Source organism: Protomyctophum bolini (assembly GCF_963924005.1).
Source record: "Protomyctophum bolini genome assembly, chromosome: 8".
NCBI lineage: Eukaryota > Metazoa > Chordata > Actinopteri > Myctophiformes > Myctophidae > Protomyctophum > Protomyctophum bolini.
The window spans coordinates 11,208,243-11,227,916 of NC_137869.1; the positions used below are offsets into that span (position 1 = coordinate 11,208,243).

A 19,674-nucleotide genomic window follows, 5' to 3' on the forward strand; every position below is an offset into this window, starting at 1 on the left:
CCCAGGAGTGTTTAAGAAAAGAGACAACTGTCTCTTTTCTTTCCCCACACCAAACTATCTTGAATTCCTTTTCTTTCTTTTTTTAAGACATTTTTACGTTCATGGCAGCAATATTAGGGCTACTAATGAAAGTCTACTATAAGGCTCCCCTCCATTCAAGGGAAACTGTCACAGCCTACACTCACAGTGTAAGGCTTAATTGGGTCGTCCACTCACAGTTAACAGTCTTTGTATTGAGTTCGTGCTTGAAATGTACTGTAATTCTGAAAACTGTTAATACATATTTCAATCAATCAATCAATCACAGGGCTGATAATGTGCAGGTTGGCTACGGCTCTGCTACACTACATGTACTGACACTTGGCAGTCTCTAGATGGCAGACAAGTCCTGCTCATGTTTAGGGCTTGTTTGTGTACATTTGTTTACATAATATGTTAATTAAACATGTAGGCTATGTAAACAAATACACACAAACAAGTTAATACATCTTTAACCCTTCCATTGTGTTGGTAATTTATTTTATTACCAGTTTTCAAGTTTAAATAGTTTTTACCTTTGCCATGTATGGGTCGATTTTGACCCATACACAGATTTTAGTTATCTATTTTCGGAAGTGTGTTCTAATATTAGTCTATTATAGCCAGATAACATCATTATCCATCGATCACCGATTGTTTTTCTCATGATCGGCCGATACCTGTACCTTGTACATATAGAGGCACATTTGAAATGTGAATGTGAAATAGAAAATTATTATGTCAAAACCCGTCAAAACTGTTCCTGTGTGTGTGGGGAGGAAGGGGAGAATGTTTAGGCCTGTCACAAGATGCAAAATAATATTATACTATATCTGATTGACTTTTTATACCACTTTTATACCACGATTATCAGAGCATCTCTAGAATTTTTACATTATTAAAATGAAAACTTAAGCTATTCAACTAGATTAGGCCCCCCATATATATATATATATATATATATATATATATATATATATAATGTGTTATAGGGCCACGAGAAAACTAAGACGGGCTGAAATTGGCGGCAGCCATCACTGCCCTAACCCATAATAATATTTTAAAACGTGTGGCATGTACTCCATTGTCAATAAACCAGAACTATTCACCATAAATATTTTATTTTGACCATGAAAAATAGACGAGATCTCATACAATAACAACAATACTGTAAATATCAACCCTTCTTCCAGTTTTACAAAACTGTCGTGTTCATCTTTTGTTCCACTGGTTTAAAATGTTCTTCAGTCTTGTGAAATACCATTCTAGAGTTTTCCATTGAAAATAGCAAACACTGAAAAATAGACACATTTCTCACGATATGTAACGTTTCAATTACAGTATAGCACAAAGAGGGGAAAAAAATAGACATCTGTATTTTTTTGAGGGGGGGGGGGGTTGGCTTGTCAATGCTGATCTTTCACCAGTTCTCCTCCACAACAGTAAAGGTAAATTTGTGTTCAAAAAGCATCTCCCACTTCGTGAAATGATCCACAATACCAATCAGTCAGTCACGCCAATGGGACTGAAATGAATCCTTGCAGCTGCACTAACTTCAAAGTCTATGTGTGCTCTGAGAAAGACAATATATCATAGATTTTCTCTCACTCCATTTGTATCTTCTTTTTTTGAGGGCCTCCAAATTCATATGGCAGCCAGGCCTATGGACTTTTAATGCTGTTTAGAGCACTTTAAACAAACAATGGCAGCCAGTCTATAGACGTTTGGAAGGGCGTGCTATCCCTTCAACGTCTGGCTTTTGAAATTACATCATATGGCAGCCATGTCTATCATGGACTTTTTGAATGTTTGTTCAGAGCACTTTAACCCATTTAGGACTGAGGCCGATTTTTGCTATATACTGTAGATAGCAACCCAGGCACCCCTCACTTCACATGAGTGTGAGCGAAACCACTTCATATGGCAGACAAGTCTATGGACTTTTAAAGTTAGTTTATAGCACTTTTAACGTGACGTCATGTGGCAGCCAAGTCTATGTACTTTTAATGTTTGTTTAAACATTACCAGTAGGGAATTTGTGTTAGCCGATACCAATACCGAATACCGACACCAGTGTTGTGATCTTGTGTTGTTTTTATAGCTATCTAGCTATATATCTCGGGTTGTGTTTATAGACTCCTTACTCATATGTGCACTTCGTATTGTGCAACTGGAAAGCAAACTCCACATGCCCCAACATTTTATTTACCTGCCATAGTGTCAACCCCATACCCCTGTGTCGGATCGGTGGTTAGACTGGCATATTCGCCGATACCGATGTGACCCGATATGACAAATAAGGGCCGATACCGATACTGTTCCGATACCGATAGAGTATCGGGACATCTCTAATTACCAGGCGCCTCTCACTGTACACAAGTGTGATTTTTAAACTCTCCTTCACATTCAGTCTAATGAGTGTCTAGCATCAATCCATTTTCAGTATAAGCTGGAGAGGAGCAGTAGTGTAGTGACTGTAGTCAATGGTAAACACAGCTGTACAGAATGTATCCACATTTAGCATTTAGCATTTGAATTAGGCCCAATTTGGCTCGATTTCAGTCTAATGCTACTGGGATATGTAGGAGATTATACAATATACCCAACTTCCTTGGCAATGTACAGTATCCACATCCTCATCTATTTATTATTATATCCACCGCATTGCCGTCCATCCGGGCTATGGGACCACACAACAACTACAGGTCCCATAGAACTACGGCATTGCCATCCATACGAACTATGGGAACGCAGCGGCGACTGGTAAAAATTCTAATGAACAACTTAAATGTGGTAAAAGTTAAAACTCTCTGCATAATGTTAATGGGCAATGGTCATATACCATTTCAGATCGATTGGTAAACCCACAGAGAAGTATGCATGAGGGCAGTTGTATGGATAGATGGACTGACAAGAGCTTTGTTCATTCATTTAAGGATGACCACTGAAAAACAAAGTGTAGGCTAATCCTACTACTATAGCACAGAGTAAAAATTGTGCATTTAAAGCTCAGTAAATAAATCCAATTGAAAATGCAGGCACATCCTCCTCTCTTCCATTCTCTTATCTTACATTCAAGACACCATAGCAGCAATCAGTGAATAGCTGGAATTGTCGGCTGAGGTATTAAACATGCTGCTGCATTATGCTTTATTATGCCTCATGAATCAGCATGAGAACCTGCCCGGCAATACGTTGGGATGGCACAATTTCTGTTTTTCTTATGATGGACCTATAATTTGCCTGTAGCAGCTCTGAACTGGGGCAGGTACAATGGAGTAAAGCCATCCACTGATCCTGACCCCAGCGCGGTGGAGTCTGACTCCACAGGGCAGTCCTTTCTGCTTAAAGCTTCGTTTCTAAGGAGAACAATCTTGGCTTCCTCCTCCGCGTTCTCTCTCTCACTCTCCTCGCCCTCCTCTTCCTCTGTAGGATAGTCCATTCCTAGGTAATACAAGTCCTTCTCCTCTCTCATCCCTTCATCCTCCTCTTGCTCCGATGCTTCGGAAAACTCCTCCACAGAGTTATACGAGCGGGAGAGGCGCGGGTCATCCGTCTCCCCGCCCCGGGAACTCTCCAACTCCCACAGGCCTCCGCGGAAAGATCCAGAAATGTCAGAGTTGTTGGCGGAGAAGTTCCCCTCATCGCTGGAGCTGCTGCCGCTGCCATCCGTGTAGCTGTGGTGAGTGGCCTGCTGGTCTCGCTCCGGGTCGCACAGGAGCACAGTGGCATAGGTGACCGAGGACTGGGCGGAGCTTTCTGCAGTTTGAGTAAGGTGGTCTGGTCGGGTGCTGGTTGGCTGGAATCTGGTCACTGGGTCGACGGTAGGGTCTAAGAGGGAAACTTCAATCTCGATACCAACCCTGTCGTTTTCATTGGGCTGATCAAGCCCTGAAATCAACCTTGGTGCTGGGGAGAGAGCTGCCACTTGAGCCATGGCTGTGGTTGGAGCAAGGAGATCAGTCTTTCCCACAATGACGGCTTCTGAAATATTCTCAGAGGGCGACAGCAGCAGTGGCCAGGCTGACACACCGTCGTGGAGGGGGAACAAGTGGTCAATGGTGTCACCCTGAAGGAAAGGAACTACATTTAAAATAAAATACATGAACATTGCTCAAAGGCTAATATGAATTTGAATATGCATTTTAAATAGCATTTTCTTTCCTCATTTCTGTCCAAGGTATACAATTCCTAATTCATTAAGATATTTGGGGACACCACCAGCTCATCATTCTCTATTATTGCTTTTGTGTCTCACCTTTTTGAAGTCCAGGTCTTTGGCCCACGAGCAGTTGTTCGGGTTTGGTACGTCCTTCCACACAAACCTCTTCACCCTATAGGAACAATACAGCAGATTCCTCAGTATCCCTCTTTTGAAATCCCACAACACTGTCTTCACAGTCTGTTCAAACACCCACATCAAAAAACAACACATAGCACATAATACAAAATACAAAAACGATGGCTGAGGGGACAAAACTCATACTAAAACGGACCTTTTTCCATGGCAAGGTTCTGTATCTTTGTCCAGATGGCATAGACTACTGAAGCATTTTCCTTCACAGAGGAACATAAAAGTTTTTCCAAATAAGTTCTTGCTAAAGTTGTACAACCCACTCAGTTGTCGTGAAGTAATACCTGTGCATTTATTTAACAAAATACAGATGCATCTATTGTTTATATAGACTAAGACTATTCACATAGGGTCATAGGGCCATTGATTTCAATCTGTTGTTGCCACTGCAAGGTCAGGAGTCAGGACTGACTCATGTCTTGGCCATTTTTCATACAAAATAAAATCTTTGTATTTTTCCATTGGAAATAATATTGTCTGTCTTTAATGGATCGGGTGGTGAAAAGAGATGCATTGCGGTCGAAATTATTTTAATTAGCCTAGGTGGGTGCGGGTAACAAACATTACTACAGTGCATCGGTATAAAAACAATAGCATATTCACACAAGCGATGTGGTTGTGCAACTAGAAATGCATTGGAGGAGACATTGAAGAGAAGCAGGGAACCTTTTAGGCAGAAAGGTGCATGGACATTAGACATCACACCCCTGTCCTGCTCTGTAGCTGCTCCTTTTACACAGACATCCATTTGGTTCAATTTACAATTAACAATTTAGGCATTTTGCAGATGCTCTTAATCCATAGCGATTTACATAAAGCAAGAAAAAAACATGGAGTTCTGCTAATACATCAAATGCATAAAAATAGTCATCATAGTTACATAAGTTGAGCCTATGCATACGCCTGTAAAGTCGTCGAGGCTAGGGCAAGTGCTACGACAAGTGCTACGGGCTAAGATGGAGTCTGAAGAGGTGGGTTGTCAGACTACGGCCGAAGATTGGGAGTGAGTCTGCAGTTCTGATTGCAATGGGAAGTGCATTCCATAGTTTTGGAGCCAGAAGGGAGAAGCGTTTGGTACGTGTGGAGCGTTGCCCCTTTGTTTTTAGGGAAGGTACTTCCAGGGGGGGTGGGGGGGGTGGTTGTAGGGTCTGATCAAACTTGCAAGATATGGGGGTGCCATACCGTTGTTTGCTTTGAAGGCTAGCATCAGAGTTTTGTACTCTGTGCGGGCTGGCGGCGACCATACGTTTCATACAGAACAGCGTACGGGCCGGAATAAAGGCATCCCTGCCCTGCTCTCATTTCTCTCTTATCTCACTGTCATCTATCAGCAAAGGTCAACAGTCATTACACCCTTGTTAACTGTTAAATGCCACACTTCAAATGTTGCATAATCAGGTTGTCCAGTCCCCTAAATTAGATTGTAATAAGCCACCCACAGAGATTAACATCATTTATCACCTCTTGATGGCATCAGAGTAAAGAGTAGTCTTAGTAAACATTTCTATCATAGAATTAGCAAGATGAACCAGGCACAGTTTTAGAGGGTAGAGCCCAACACAATCAATCTAGTTTTTACAGTCATGCGTGACTTTAGTGGTGTGCTGTTGTGTGCACTTACAGTACAGTATTTCTTTTTTAGGGCTGTGCAATGTTTGCGTTAGGGTCAATGAATGTCAAAACCCACTGTAAAATATGAATCAGTGTAATTGATGGTGAGGTGAGATGTGCTCTTACCGGTTTGGGGAGAGGATCAGAGTGACAAACAAAACAACAGAGAGGAAGGTGATTATCATCAGCAGCATGTAGGTGGCAGGGTTTCCTCTGCTGGCTACAAGACGAAAAGAGACCGGTTTACTGAAGGAATACTACACTCCAACACATGCACATTCGGTCACACATTTAATCAATATCAATATACTTCATTGACCGGGGTCCCCCAGGATCTGTGGCAAAACTACAACAAATCTCTTTGATGAAATTTGCCAATCTACAAGCTAACAGTGCTTGTGATACGCTGTGAGCTTGTAAATCTGCTATTTTGGCTGAATATTCACCTATTATGACATTCCCAGAATAGGGATGCTAGGGATCAAGTGGTTAACACAACAGAAAGCCCACTCTCTGATGTTAACATAGTCATACCAACCTGAGGAACCAAAAGAAAATGTATTTCTAAATGTACAAGAAACAATATAGCCATTATCTACAGTAGGATCCAGAAATGGAATCAGAAGGAAACTTTAGCCAGTAATTATTTATGCAGTAGTTTGAAATATATGGATGAAAAAGGGCTTTGCTGCAATATTGTTGAGGTTTACCCGTAGTGAACACTGGCTCCCCCTCTCCATCAGCAAACACTGGATGTAAAGTGAAACCGTACTCTTCTGAACCAAAGAAATCACCTGTGTAATGACAATACACATTTGTCTTTAAATCATTTCAAAACATTGTCTGTGAGTGGATACGGTAAAGTACAATTTGACTGGAAACATGAAGGACTCATGGAAGCCATAATAGTATTTGTTGTGTGACAAATACCGAATATACTATAATGTAGCTGAGCTACAATTAAGCTCAAGGACGTGTTATGAGCTTGTAGAATAGGGATGCCAGACTGAAAGTGCTTAAATCCATTGCAACAATAAGAAAATTAGCTACTGTATGTACACGACACAAAATGGAACTCATTCTAAAAATAAATAAATAAAGCCCATTCATACATTTGGTTATTTCCAATTAGTGCTTGGACACATTTTAGTCAAAATGTGTAAAGTAAAAAGTAAAAATGTTGAATCTGGGGATTGAATATTATTGAGAATCTACAGCATGTAGTGTTTATCTTAATGCTGCATTTTTGTATTTGTCGACAGTGTACAAAGTACAACCATCCAAATTTCTTTTTTTAGACAAAAATACAGGAAAAACTCAAAAAGACAAAAGAAACACAAAAGCAAAAACACAAAAAAGAAAAACAATCCTAACCCAGCTGCATTTTTGCCTGTCCATCTGTATGTAACGAGCCACACTTACCCCTTAGATACAGAGTACGGCCTGTGTAGGGCAGTCTGACCCAGCTTGGGCTGTTCTGTCTGTCAGTGTCCGGTAGTCTCAGGGCTGACCACTGGACCACCATGGCTACTGGCACAGAGCTATTGTCCATCAAGCTCCAAGACAGAGATGCACAGGTACTGTTGACAATCATCACACAGAAAAATCGCACACAGTGGCCTGCAGAACACAAGGAGGGAAGATAATCGAACAGATTAGGTTGCATTAGATATTTTATTTTACTTAACAGTGAGCATACTCTGTATACAGCTACCTTATGTATAGAAAATGTGAATAGAATGATCCATGCACTATTACTGTAACATTACTGGTGTCCCTGCAGTAATGGATGGCACTCACATGGTGCATTTGAAATATAACGGTGAAATTCAAAACAGTACCAAAGGGCAATTACAACCGGGGGTAATTTGTAGAGATCGGCACTTATTATCTACAGCTTTGAAAAACAACTTCTGGGTTTTTTGTAGACATTTTGTAAATAGCCAATTCAATTATAATTCTTATTAGCTATTTAATGAAAATATGATTAAATTAATTAGACAAACTCAGTAAACAAACATCCCAGCAGTGTACCCACATGTAGTGCTGTTATTAGGATTATCCCTCTTGCTTTTTCAATTAGAGCGCTACAAACAAACTACTTCACCTAATGGATGGCTCTCCAATGTAGGGTAACACTTAATTTTTATTTGTATTGATGCAGCAAGGAATAAACATACATACATGTACATTTTGCTGTATTATATCCGACATGTAAATACCCCCCCCCCCCCCCCTCCCCCGCATTCAAGGTCAGAACAAGACAAATAAAACAACAAAGAGTATTGAAAGTACTAATGCAATGTAGGGCTTTTAACTCCTACAGTATAGACACACATTAGTGTCATGCCTTAATGTGTAGTTGTCTCCACCAGGCCGAAGGCATGGGGAGAGAGTATTTTTTGTACTCCGTCCGTCCGTGTGTGTGTGTGTGTGTGTGTGTGTGTGTGTGTGTGTGTGTGTGTGTGTGTGTGTGTGTGTGTGTGTGTGTGTGTGTGTGTGCGTCCGTCCGTCCGTCTGTTACCAGCTAATCTCCGGCACCGTTAACCTGGTTGGTTGGTGCCACATTTTACACACACACTCCCTGGATGCCAACGATGAACCTCTGCCCCAATGGCCTGTTATAGCGCCACCAGGAGGCAGACTTTTGAAAAACATATTTCTTTTATATTACTCCTCCAGATTGGCTTTCAAAGTTTGCAGGATTGGCCCGTTTTGAACAAAAAGCCTCAAATCATGAACGCAGACACAGACTTTCCTACTAAGCTGAGGAATATATCCCCCCCTTTTCACATTGGCCTGTTATAGCGCCACCAACAGGTGGACTTTTGCTAAACACATTTTTGGAACAAAATGCCTCAAATCATCCAATTGCCATCCAAGGCGTAAGAAAAAATGCCACCCTTTTTACATTGGCCTATTATAGCACCACCAGGGGGCCACAACCTGACCTGGCCTGGTGGAGACCTGTGCCCCGAGGGGCATTTCATCTAGTTGTATTCTCGTTTCTCAGTGCCAAATGACAGGAAAGCATTAACCTCTCTATTATGTGTATGTTTCACCACAGACTCCATTCAGCACTGTAGCACAAGGTTGCCGATAATAACGAATGACTAATGATGGAAAACAATATATATAGCTGCAACGCTGTGATTCAGAAAGCGCTTTAGTAACATCTCCAAATTGACTTTCTCAGAAATACATTTTTTTTTTTTTTTTAACTTTGTTTTTATTTCAGTTTAGGCAACTTCACAGAATTACAAGTATACATTTTTCTTACAACTGATCTTTTTTTTTTTCTTTTTTTTTTCACAACCTCAGCTGCATACTTTTACAGGATATATAAATGATACACTCATACATACAAACAACTTCACATACATTTACAAGTACTCACAAACAAAAAAAAACAACAAAATACAGGTATACAGCGAGACAGAAACGACAGAGCGACGGCAGCAATGGGAGGTAAACAATACTGGGAACAGACATACTGGAGATGGAGGAAAGTGTATGGGTACACCAGAAGGTCTGAAGAGAAGTGTATGGGGTACTCAGGATTCCGAAAGCCTGCTACCTCGACAGTAGAGGCAGAACAGGACTCCATCTTTTACTAAATATGTTTGGTTGAAGCCTCAGGGCATAAGTAATTTGTTCCATCTGGTAGATGTCCCATATTTTTTCCACCCACATACTGTATGTTGGTGGGGCTGGTTTCAGCCATTTAATTGTAATACATTTGATGGCCGCTGTAAGCAGCACATGCAATAAATATATTTTGGCTCTACTCTCCAGACCTTCCGGTACCACTCCCAACAACATTACTGTGGGATCCTCTGGGATGTTTTGACCAAAAACTTCTTCTAGTGCTTCAGACACCTCTCTCCAGAATGGTCTCAATTTGGGGCATGTCCAAAATATATGAGTGTGATTCCCGATATGTGCTCCACAGTCCCTCCAGCATCTATTTGAATGATCTGGACCCATTTTGGCCACTATATGAGGCGTCCTGAAAAATATAGATATTACTTTCCATTTAAATTCTCTCCAAGTATTTGAGTTGGTTACCAGGTGCGCTTCACTACATACCTCTTCCCACGTATCCGTTGTTACTTCTATGCCTAATTCAGCCTCCCATTTCTCTTTTATATACAGTGTATTATTTGGGCAAAGGTCCAAGAAGACTTGGTAGAATTCCTTGATTACCTTGCCATCGCCAAATTCAAATTTGAGCAACAGCTCCTCAATAGGAGTGGGTTTCATGGCCCTCTCCCAGTCCTTATGTTTTGTTAGAAAGTCTCTCAGTTGCAAATATCTGAAAAAATTTGTCCTTGGGAGCCCGAATTCAGTCCGTATCTGTTCGAATGATTTAAGACCATCCTTATTAGAAATACATTTTTTGAGAGGACACTGACAGTGTCAGCTTGGAACTGCATGTACTGTAACAGGCATTCTGTGGTGAAGCAGTCATCAGTGTTTCCCAAACCTTTTCAGCTCGAGACCCAAAAGTCTTAATTTGGTGTCTCACCAGGAACCAAAAGTAAGAATTTCATTACATGAATTAATATTGTAGCTCACGTCAAATGTTATTTTATTGGGGGGTGCTGGAAAATCTTTATTTTTTTCTATTTTTGAAAATAATAAAAAAGGCAATATAAGAAAAGTATATTTACTCACACAATCCATAAAGTTGTTTGTGAAACACTGGGCTAGATATGCCAGACTTTGTTTTTTAATGTCACTGGTTTGTAATTGTCTTGTTTACTGTCATGTCTTTATTGTGTTATTTTATTATCTGTGTGGACCTGGAGGAAAATTAGCTGATCAGAAAAATGGAGATCCAAATAAACTCTACTCAATCAACTCAATGCATCGTGTATTGAGTGCATCGAGGAGGAGTGCCTATAGTTGCATAAATAAATAAATAAATAACTCACGTTTGGGCTGTCTGTTCAGAGTCATCTTGAAGTTGCTCTCCGAGCTCCCCAGACTGTTGTAGGCCTTCACAGTCACAGTATGGACCTCCTGGCTCCACTCAAAGCTGTAGGAGGCCACCTGCTCTATCTGCTCACTGGTCACATTTCCACCGGAGTCCTGGTGCTCAACTACAAGTCCATTGACACAATAGGAGTGTCCACCTATGGAGGGATGCTGAAGAGGAAGACCTTTGAGTTATACATTTTTTTTAAATTGGGAAAACATATTATTTCTTTACATTTTTAACCCATTTAGGACAGGAACCCCTTTTGGGGTTTTTACCTTTCAAGACGAGAACCCATTTTTGTTTTTCAGAAACTATAAGTCAGGATTTAAAAGGCGTTTTAGAATCGGCCGCAGTCCTAAATGGGTCAAGGACATTACCGCCTTTTTAATTCCCTCGTCTACCTTGAAGAGTAGAGTGACGTTGGTTTGGTTTCTGTATGGATCATCCACAAGAATTCTCCAGAAGTCAGGACCGTGCTCAGGAGCTGAAAACATGCAGTATAATATTATGCCATAATAGCATATAATATAATTTCATATTATCCTCCTACACATACACACTATTTACCTTATGTGACCTGTTATGTTAAGAGACGGTGATGAGATCATGAGATAATGTATTAATCATGATGTGTGGTGTGTGTGTGTGTGTGTGTGTGTGTGTGTGTGTGTGTGTGTGTGTGTGTGTGCGTGTGTGTGTGCGTGCTCGCTTGCAAGTGCGTGCATGCATGCGTGTATACATGTCGCAGTGGTTATGAGTGCATCTGTGCATCGGCATCTGAAAGCTGTGCATGGGTTAGTTAGTGAAACTGCCACAGCAGAGGGCCGTTCGTGTCAGCCTACCTCTGCGATTTTGGGGAATGGAGTAGACGGATTCCGTCCAGCCACTCCAGTGGCCTGTGCTGCTAGCGGACATGCAGCGGACCTGCACCACATATACCCTGCACATGTCTGGATTCTCTGGAACCGCCACGTCTGCCTGCGCAACACGCGTTGGACTTTGGATCTGCAAGCGGCACATGTTGTTTTCTCAGAACTTCATTGATGCATAATGTAGAAATTACCACTTCACTGTATTACCCATTTCCTCAATCAATTCATCTAATTCAGCTTCTAAAATGAAAAATAACTCAAGAGAAAGTTTCAGAGAATGTTTTTCAATTTCCACAAAACCTAAAGTGGCACTTCAACAATGGCACTTCAAACTCATACTGGACCTGCTAAGTCAAATGTAATAGGAACGATGTGGATAGTAATTTCACAGGACCAGCTGGGTACATGTAATGTCTACTTGTTGTCTACTTGTCTACTGTTGCTTCCATTTGGAAGGCTCATTCATTTAAAAAATTGCTTCTTAGTATTTCATTAGCTGTTTGGACAGTTTCAGGGAAGGAGAGCAAACTGTGACAGACGTCATGTCTCACATTGCAGGTTGGTGAATTAACTCTTCAACAGCTCTTAATCTCTACCATGTTGGCAAGTTACAGAATCCATTGTTGCATATTTGTAGATACAGTATTCATAGCACAATCTGGCAGTGGCGGTGCACGTTAACAGTCTAATAAAAAGCAGCTATACCTTCCACTCTGGCTGGGACCTCACAGTGGAGGGGGAGTGATACCGGAACTGGCACTGGACACCTTCCACGGGCAGAAATGGATTGTCCCATGTAACCAAGAGTGCCCCATTAGCTTGCGTCACTGCCTTCGCATTACTTGGAATGTGAGGTTTCACTGCAGGGGAGACAGGATGGGAGTTGAGTGGTGACCAAACTCGCCAAAGCACAAGAACTGGTAGAACTGCTAGTGCCTTAAAACTAACATAGAACTCTGAATAGAATAGTCCCCTTCGGTGCTGTAAGATAAGTAAGAATATTGGCGGTTTATGTGTAAAGGACTTTGTCCTTTCTCAATAGGAATGTGCTTGGATTTCGCCCATCTTTTTGTGAGCCCAATATATTGTGAGCAGACTACTTATTCACCACCTGGATAGGAGTTGTCACCATGTGAACTCTAAACGGGGAGCATTCAGAAAATCTTTGTTATTTGAACAGAATGTGGATATTGGACTTGTCTTGAAACAAAGACATTTTGTTTGCTGGTTTATTTTTTATTCTGCCGAGTGATTTAACAGATCACATCTGATGAAAGCATCCACATCACAGAGTGTGTGTGTGTGTGTGTGTGTGTGTGTGTGTGTGTGTGTGTGTGTGTGTGTGTGTGTGTGTGTGTGTGTGTGTGTGCGCGTGTGCTCCTCACCTTGGTCTGTGGGTAAGACATAGATGGGTCTGGACCTGACGGGGCCCAGTGGAGACCACAGCTCCAGCCACACCTTATAGCAGTTCATCCTCAGAGGCTGAATGGTGCATCTCCGTACCCTCTCGCCCAGCCTGCCATAAGAGCACACAGACTCGCCCTTTTCTCCCACTTCCTCCCCGGCTCTCTCCCTCTCCTCCATTACATCACATGGCAGGTCGGCCCACCTGTAATTGAAGCGGAATGTGGAAGTGAATGAACGTAGAGTAAACTTAGGACTGAGGCAAGCTGGTGACTCAGTACTGTGAGGTACAGGACACACCCTTTCCTTTCAATGCTGTCGAAGGGTTTGGATGCAGTTCAAAACCCCTTGGCACATGCAGTCGTCCTATTAACACACACACACACACACACACACACACACACACACACACACACACACACACACACACACACACACACACACACACACACACACACACACACACACACACACACACACACACACACACACACACACACACACACACACACACACACACACACACACACACACACACACACACACACACACACACACACACACACACACACACACACACACACACACACACACACACACACACACACACACACACACACACACACACACACACACACACACACACACACAATGGGGGAAGAGGAGGATGGATGAGAACAGTCAACAGTACACTACTGTCCCAAATCCCTCTGGGGTAGACATGAGTACACACACAAAAATGTTGTCTGTTCAGTGGTTCTTATGAGAAAGAACAAAGAACCTGATCAGTCCCTGTATGGTTCTTTAGACGTTCTGTACTGGTTCTTCAGCTTAGATTAGGCACCCCTAATGTTTCTATATACTGTACAGTACCATCATTTTACAGGTGTTACACAGAACCTTGAAGATAGGTGCTGTATACTGTATGTATAGCACCAAATAGTGGTGTGTCGGTCATGAACAAATGGCTCAAATGAACCAGTTGTTTTTGGTGAACAAAATGAACTAGGTCTCTTCAGTGAAAGATCCGTCAGTCCGTTCAGTTGCAAATGCGATGCGGTGACTGACTGACTGACTGAGAACAAAAACTTGTTAACTCTGAATGAAGTGCTGTGACCAACATACAGTACACTCCACCCCCACCCACCCCTGCTTCTCGAAAGTGGTGAACAATCGAGAACGCAATGAATGGATCTTTAAACTGAAAGACCCCGAATGATTCGGTTTACTGAAATTAACGATAGTTCCCATCACTAGCACCAAAAGAGGTCCCCCCATGTTTACGAGCACTAACATCATCTCATTAGGCAACCACCTGGGAATCAGAAGGGTCTCGGTCAAAGTGTCCTTGAGAAAAACACTCAAATCCTAATTGCTCCCGACGAGCAGGATGGTGCCTCCGGTAGTCTTTGCCGTCATGAGTCAATGTGTGTGTGAATAGGTAAATGTGAGGCATGTTTAAAGGAGTGCCGTGATTTTTGTATTTTTTCCAGTTTTTGTGTTTATGACAGTACTTCATTAGACCCCTTGGTGTGGTTGTTATGGGCAATGATGTCCCTTTGTATTTAGGGTTTCTTCCTGGAGGCTAAAACCTTGTGATAATGCCAGCCGATGGTCGGAGGCTCCAAGGAGTAGACAGGTCCACAAACACGTTTCAGGCATTTTATTGACCTCCAAAAGTGTCTTTAGACTGCGCAAATACAAAAATAAATAACTACTGGCCAAAATAACGTTCCACAAACAGGAAACAACATTAACACTTAAGAAAATAACAAACAGTAACTGTTACAGGCTTAAATGCCTCCTGCGATGAGGCCCTGGGTCACAGTTCTAACCTGTTGCTCTTTCACTACCAGCCTCAAGTGAGACTGAACTGCCTCCACCTGCAGCAATCCTGCTCTTAAACAGGTGGGGCAAACCATCCTCTAATCAGTAAGTGATAATTAACTCATCACACGGCTAACTAAAGCCTACGAGTAATCTTTCACACTACTATCTTTTAGAGGAATATACAATCAACTACATTTCACACATTTCATTTACTAAGACAACATAATACAATGAAAAATGCAACATAATTTATAAAACACCCCTCCTCCTCCACAGTACTTGGCACCCTCCAATCTAGAGAGGAGTGCCAGCCCTGCAGAGGGGAGACAGGTGACAAATAATGCAACCTCAGTGTCAATACAAATATAAACATATTTAAACCTCTTGCAATCATTGTGTGGAATAATAATGTCATTTGTACAATATATATATAGGGCACGGGCTGCCCCGTGACTAACATCATCTCATTAAGCAACCACCTGGGAATCAGAAGGGTCTCGGTCAAAGTGTCCTTGAGAAAAACACTCAAATCCTAATTGCTCCCGACGAGCAGGATGGTGCCTCCGGTAGTCTTTGCCGTCATGAGTCAATGTGTGTGTGAATAGGTAAATGTGAGGCATGTTTAAAGATGGAGTGCCGTGATTTTTGTATTTTTTCCAGTTATTGTGTTTATGACAGTACTTCATTAGACCCCTTGGTGTGGTTGTTCCTTTGTATTTAGGGTTTCTTCCTGGAGGCTGAAACCTTGACAGTCAAACGTGCCATATGAAAAAAAGTGATATAGTGACATCACAATGTCAATATCATAAAATGTGAAGCGTTTGAGTTGTTGGAAGACTAGATAAGAAACCATTTACCATTCATACCTTTCCTGCCTTCCCTATAGGAGCTCAGGTCAGTACTTGTCTGCTTAAAATATACTGTAGGTTTGCCTGAGGGGAGGTTTGATATCCCTTTTCTGATCTCAAAAGATCAGAGACACTTTGGAATGAGAATTACTGTAGATCGTTGCCTATGTTTTTTGACTCATTGATTGATATCCTTTGACAAAATTCATAAACAATGAACATATAATTTGTATCTGTCAAATGGATAAAACACAGTTTTACAGTACACCGTTACAGTAACTGTAATACAGTTACAGTACACTAGTACTGTAAGTAAAACATATTTTTGCCTTTCAATTTTAAAGTGGAATGAAGCTGATACAGTATGCACATCACTTGTTGGGGTGCTGGGTTAAAATAAATACTGTAGTCTGCTCAGACAGCTGTATGCTCTGAATCATTTTTATTCAGAGCATACAACTGTGTCTGTACGCACTTCGTCCTGGATGTGCATAATAAATAATAAATAGTTTGAATTTTTATTACAACATTTCGAGCATGGGCTCTTCAAATCAATACTTTCCCCTTTTCTCTCCTCTCCACATCGCTGCAGTGATTCAGTAACTGAAAAACACCAGTGAAACTCTTGCTTTAACGCCTATCTCCCAAAGGCGCTGCCAAAATGTATGAGCTTGTGAGTGTGCAGTTGTGCACTGTGCAGTCTCTATTCATTTTCCAAGTGGCAACATCACTTATTACGTATTTGTGTGAAAACAAAACAACAAAACCTGTCACCTACAGGTGACACAGCCCTAAACCTAGCCCTATCGCTACCCCTAATTCTAACCCTAATGTTGCGTTCACACGGGCAGACGCAAAGATGTACAGACAGTACAGTTGTGTGAGTTTGAACTGTCTTTACCTGGATAGGAAAGTGAGCTTAGTCCACTGTGTGTTTTCCCAGCTGCAGATCATAGCATCAATGTCACCAGTGGTCTGACAGCTGATATCAATGGCTGCACCTGAGACAGAGGGAGAGACACCCTGTTGTCAGGAAAGCTAAGCAGCGGCAGCAGCAACATGTGGTGTCCCAGTTGACTTCCTTAGAAAAACAGCACCCCCTGTTGGTACCCTAAACATAGGGACATACATACACACATACCGGTACATACATACATACATATATCTACATGCATACATTTCAGAAGTTTTAGCAGTTTTTAAGGACCCACTTTTAGGCCAGTGCACCAGAGCAAACTCTTGCCTTTTTTTAAACCCTACCCATTTTAACCAAATACATAGGTATGCGGTCTAGCCTAACTTGGACTCAGGGGGGTGGACGCCTCTGCCTTGCATAGTCCCCAGTGAATAGGCATTTTGCCCTTCACTGGTAACCCTATCTTGGAGTATTTTTAAATAAATTAAGGTATGGTGGGCTGGGCTTTTTACAAAAAAGCCCCCCTTTTAAATACTACACACATACATACATACATATCTACATGCATACATTTCAGAAGTTTTAGAAGTTTTTAAGGACCCACTTTTAGGCCAGTGCACCAGAGCAAACTCTTGCCTTTTTTTAAACCCTACCCATTTTAACCAAATACATACATACATACATAGTACACACACTTTCAATCCCATCCCATCACTAACCTCATCATTTCAGGTTTGGAATGTGGAGTCCGATGGACCAGTGGACAGCGGAAACTCATGGAGCACAGATGGATTCAAAAATTGCAAACTGTAACACCCACTGGTTTAAATGAAAGAAGTTGAATTCTATCCCTTTTCTGTTCATTTATCTGCAAACTAAATAAATGGTATCCAGGCCTTGCTGTGAACTTTTACTCTTTTATGGTTTTAGGTTGTTTTTATTAATGTCCATTTTTTATATCCATTTTACCATTGGGTTTTAGAGGACAGTTTCGGACCATGGTTTAGGTATGCGGTCTAGCCTAACTTGGACTCAGGGGGGTGGACGCCTCTGCCTTGCATAGTCCCCAGTGAATAGGCAGTTTGCCCTTCACTGTTAACCCTATTTTTGAATTATTTTTAAATATATGAAGGTATTGTGGGCTGGGCTTTTTACAAAAAAGTTTTTAAGGACCCACTTTTAGGCCAGTGCACCAGAGCAAGCTCTTGCCTTTTTTTAAACCCTACCCATTTTAACCAAATACATACATACATACATACTTCCATTCCACTCACCTTCTACATAGATCAGGCTGTAAGCAGGGCTCGAAATAGCGACCATTTTGGTCGCAAATGCGCCTGAATTTTAATCTGTGCGATCTCAAAATATAACTGGGCGCACCAGTGCTACTGCATATAATTACTGTAGTGCGACCAAAACGATCGCGACCGAAAGTGTCGCGGGCCGGTTCCGTCCCGCGAGATGATTTAAACTTGTAGAGCATAAAGATCTGAGCATGTCAAAAAAAAAAGTAAGTTCCTAGTCCATTCCTGTCCAGAGTTATGATTGTTTAAAGAAATATCTCCTTGGCTTCTTCTACTTCCTCTAACCTCCCGTCAGTCCGTGGACTGATTGGGTGATCAACATCAGCTGGACCTGAGGTCCTCAGCTGTGAGAGACAACAAAAGGGCTCAATTGAATGGAATGTGTGGAGTCACACACACACACATTTATGATGACATTATGAAAATAACTTCTCATAAATATATACAGTATATATACATATATATATATATATATATATTTTTTTTTTTACTTCAATCAAAAAGCAGGCCTACATAAAACAAAGGGTTTTGTAGCCATTTACAAATTCAGAAATTATAGCAGAGACAGTATTTAGAATTTAATTATATTTTCAACTGGTTTATTGCCACAAAAATAGCATCTCATACCAACTGGCTTGTAGGCCAGTGGTTCCCAAAGTGGGGTCCGGGGATCCCTAGGGGTCCTCGGTTAAATGATAGTTAGGAACCAAATGGACCGGGTCTGAAACTCTGAGAGTGTACTACATACTATGGGTAAACCAATTTCACTGTACATTTGTACACTCAGTTAAATTAACTTTGATTTTATGGGTCCCAGAGATAGAAATGGGGAACGGTAGCCTAATTCAGGTCAAACTGGGGGTCCTTGAAATGTAAATAACTGAAAATCACTGCTAGAGCCGTAAAAATCTTCTCATATGGGGGTCCCTGGCATATATTTTCAAATGGGGGTCCGTGGGCTAATGAGTGTCAATTTGAGGGTGCTTGACATGAAAAATGTTGGGAACCACTGTTGTAGGCTACAAGTGTAATAATAATGAATGTAAAAAATCGATTACATATTGGTGCTCGTAAAATTTTGGTGGGTGCTCCTAATTTTTTTCTGGTGCTCCTTCATTCTGAATTTGGGAGCACCAGTGCTACCAAGTAAAAAAGTTAATTTCGAGCCCTGGTAAGGGATGTTCCATTCCACTCACCTTCTACATAGATCAGGCTGTAAGGGATGTTCCATTCCTGGGTGCACTGCAGTAGATCATACATCCTCTTCTCTGATGGACGCACGGTGACCTGGCTCACCTGGGTGATTGGACAGGGATTACTCCAGATGAGTGTTGCATTTGCACTGCATTTGCTTGGGGATCATGGGACAGAATCCATGTCTCTGCTTTTGATCTTCCCCACCGCGCTCATTAATTTATATTGCCGGCGGGTCTTGTTGTTTTGTCCTTGCTGAATTAATAAGCATTTCATTTTGTGAAAGGTACTGTGATACACATTAAACATGACATCCCTGTTTTGGGATAACTTTAAAAA

General features: G+C 41.5%; 1 protein-coding gene across 4 annotated transcripts in view; it reads right to left on the reverse strand.

Moving 5' to 3' along the window:
* Positions 1-1,409: 1,409 nt before the first annotated feature.
* The window catches only part of lepr (leptin receptor), a 56,513-nt gene continuing 38,248 nt past the window's right edge, over positions 1,410-19,674 (reverse strand). For all 4 annotated transcript variants that reach the window (XM_080771136.1, XM_080771135.1, XM_080771137.1 and 1 more), the window contains 12 exons: positions 19,338-19,437; positions 16,823-16,922; positions 13,225-13,448; positions 12,545-12,699; positions 11,810-11,972; positions 11,369-11,451; positions 10,921-11,134; positions 7,406-7,603; positions 6,694-6,777; positions 6,110-6,203; positions 4,277-4,352; positions 1,410-4,087 (listed from right to left, as the gene is read on the reverse strand). In XM_080771136.1, the coding sequence (XP_080627262.1) occupies positions 3,251-4,087; positions 4,277-4,352; positions 6,110-6,203; positions 6,694-6,777; positions 7,406-7,603; positions 10,921-11,134; positions 11,369-11,451; positions 11,810-11,972; positions 12,545-12,699; positions 13,225-13,448; positions 16,823-16,922; positions 19,338-19,437 (2,328 nt within the window). In that variant the 3' untranslated portion in view covers positions 1,410-3,250. The remainder of the gene's footprint in view (positions 4,088-4,276; positions 4,353-6,109; positions 6,204-6,693; positions 6,778-7,405; positions 7,604-10,920; positions 11,135-11,368; positions 11,452-11,809; positions 11,973-12,544; positions 12,700-13,224; positions 13,449-16,822; positions 16,923-19,337; positions 19,438-19,674) is intronic.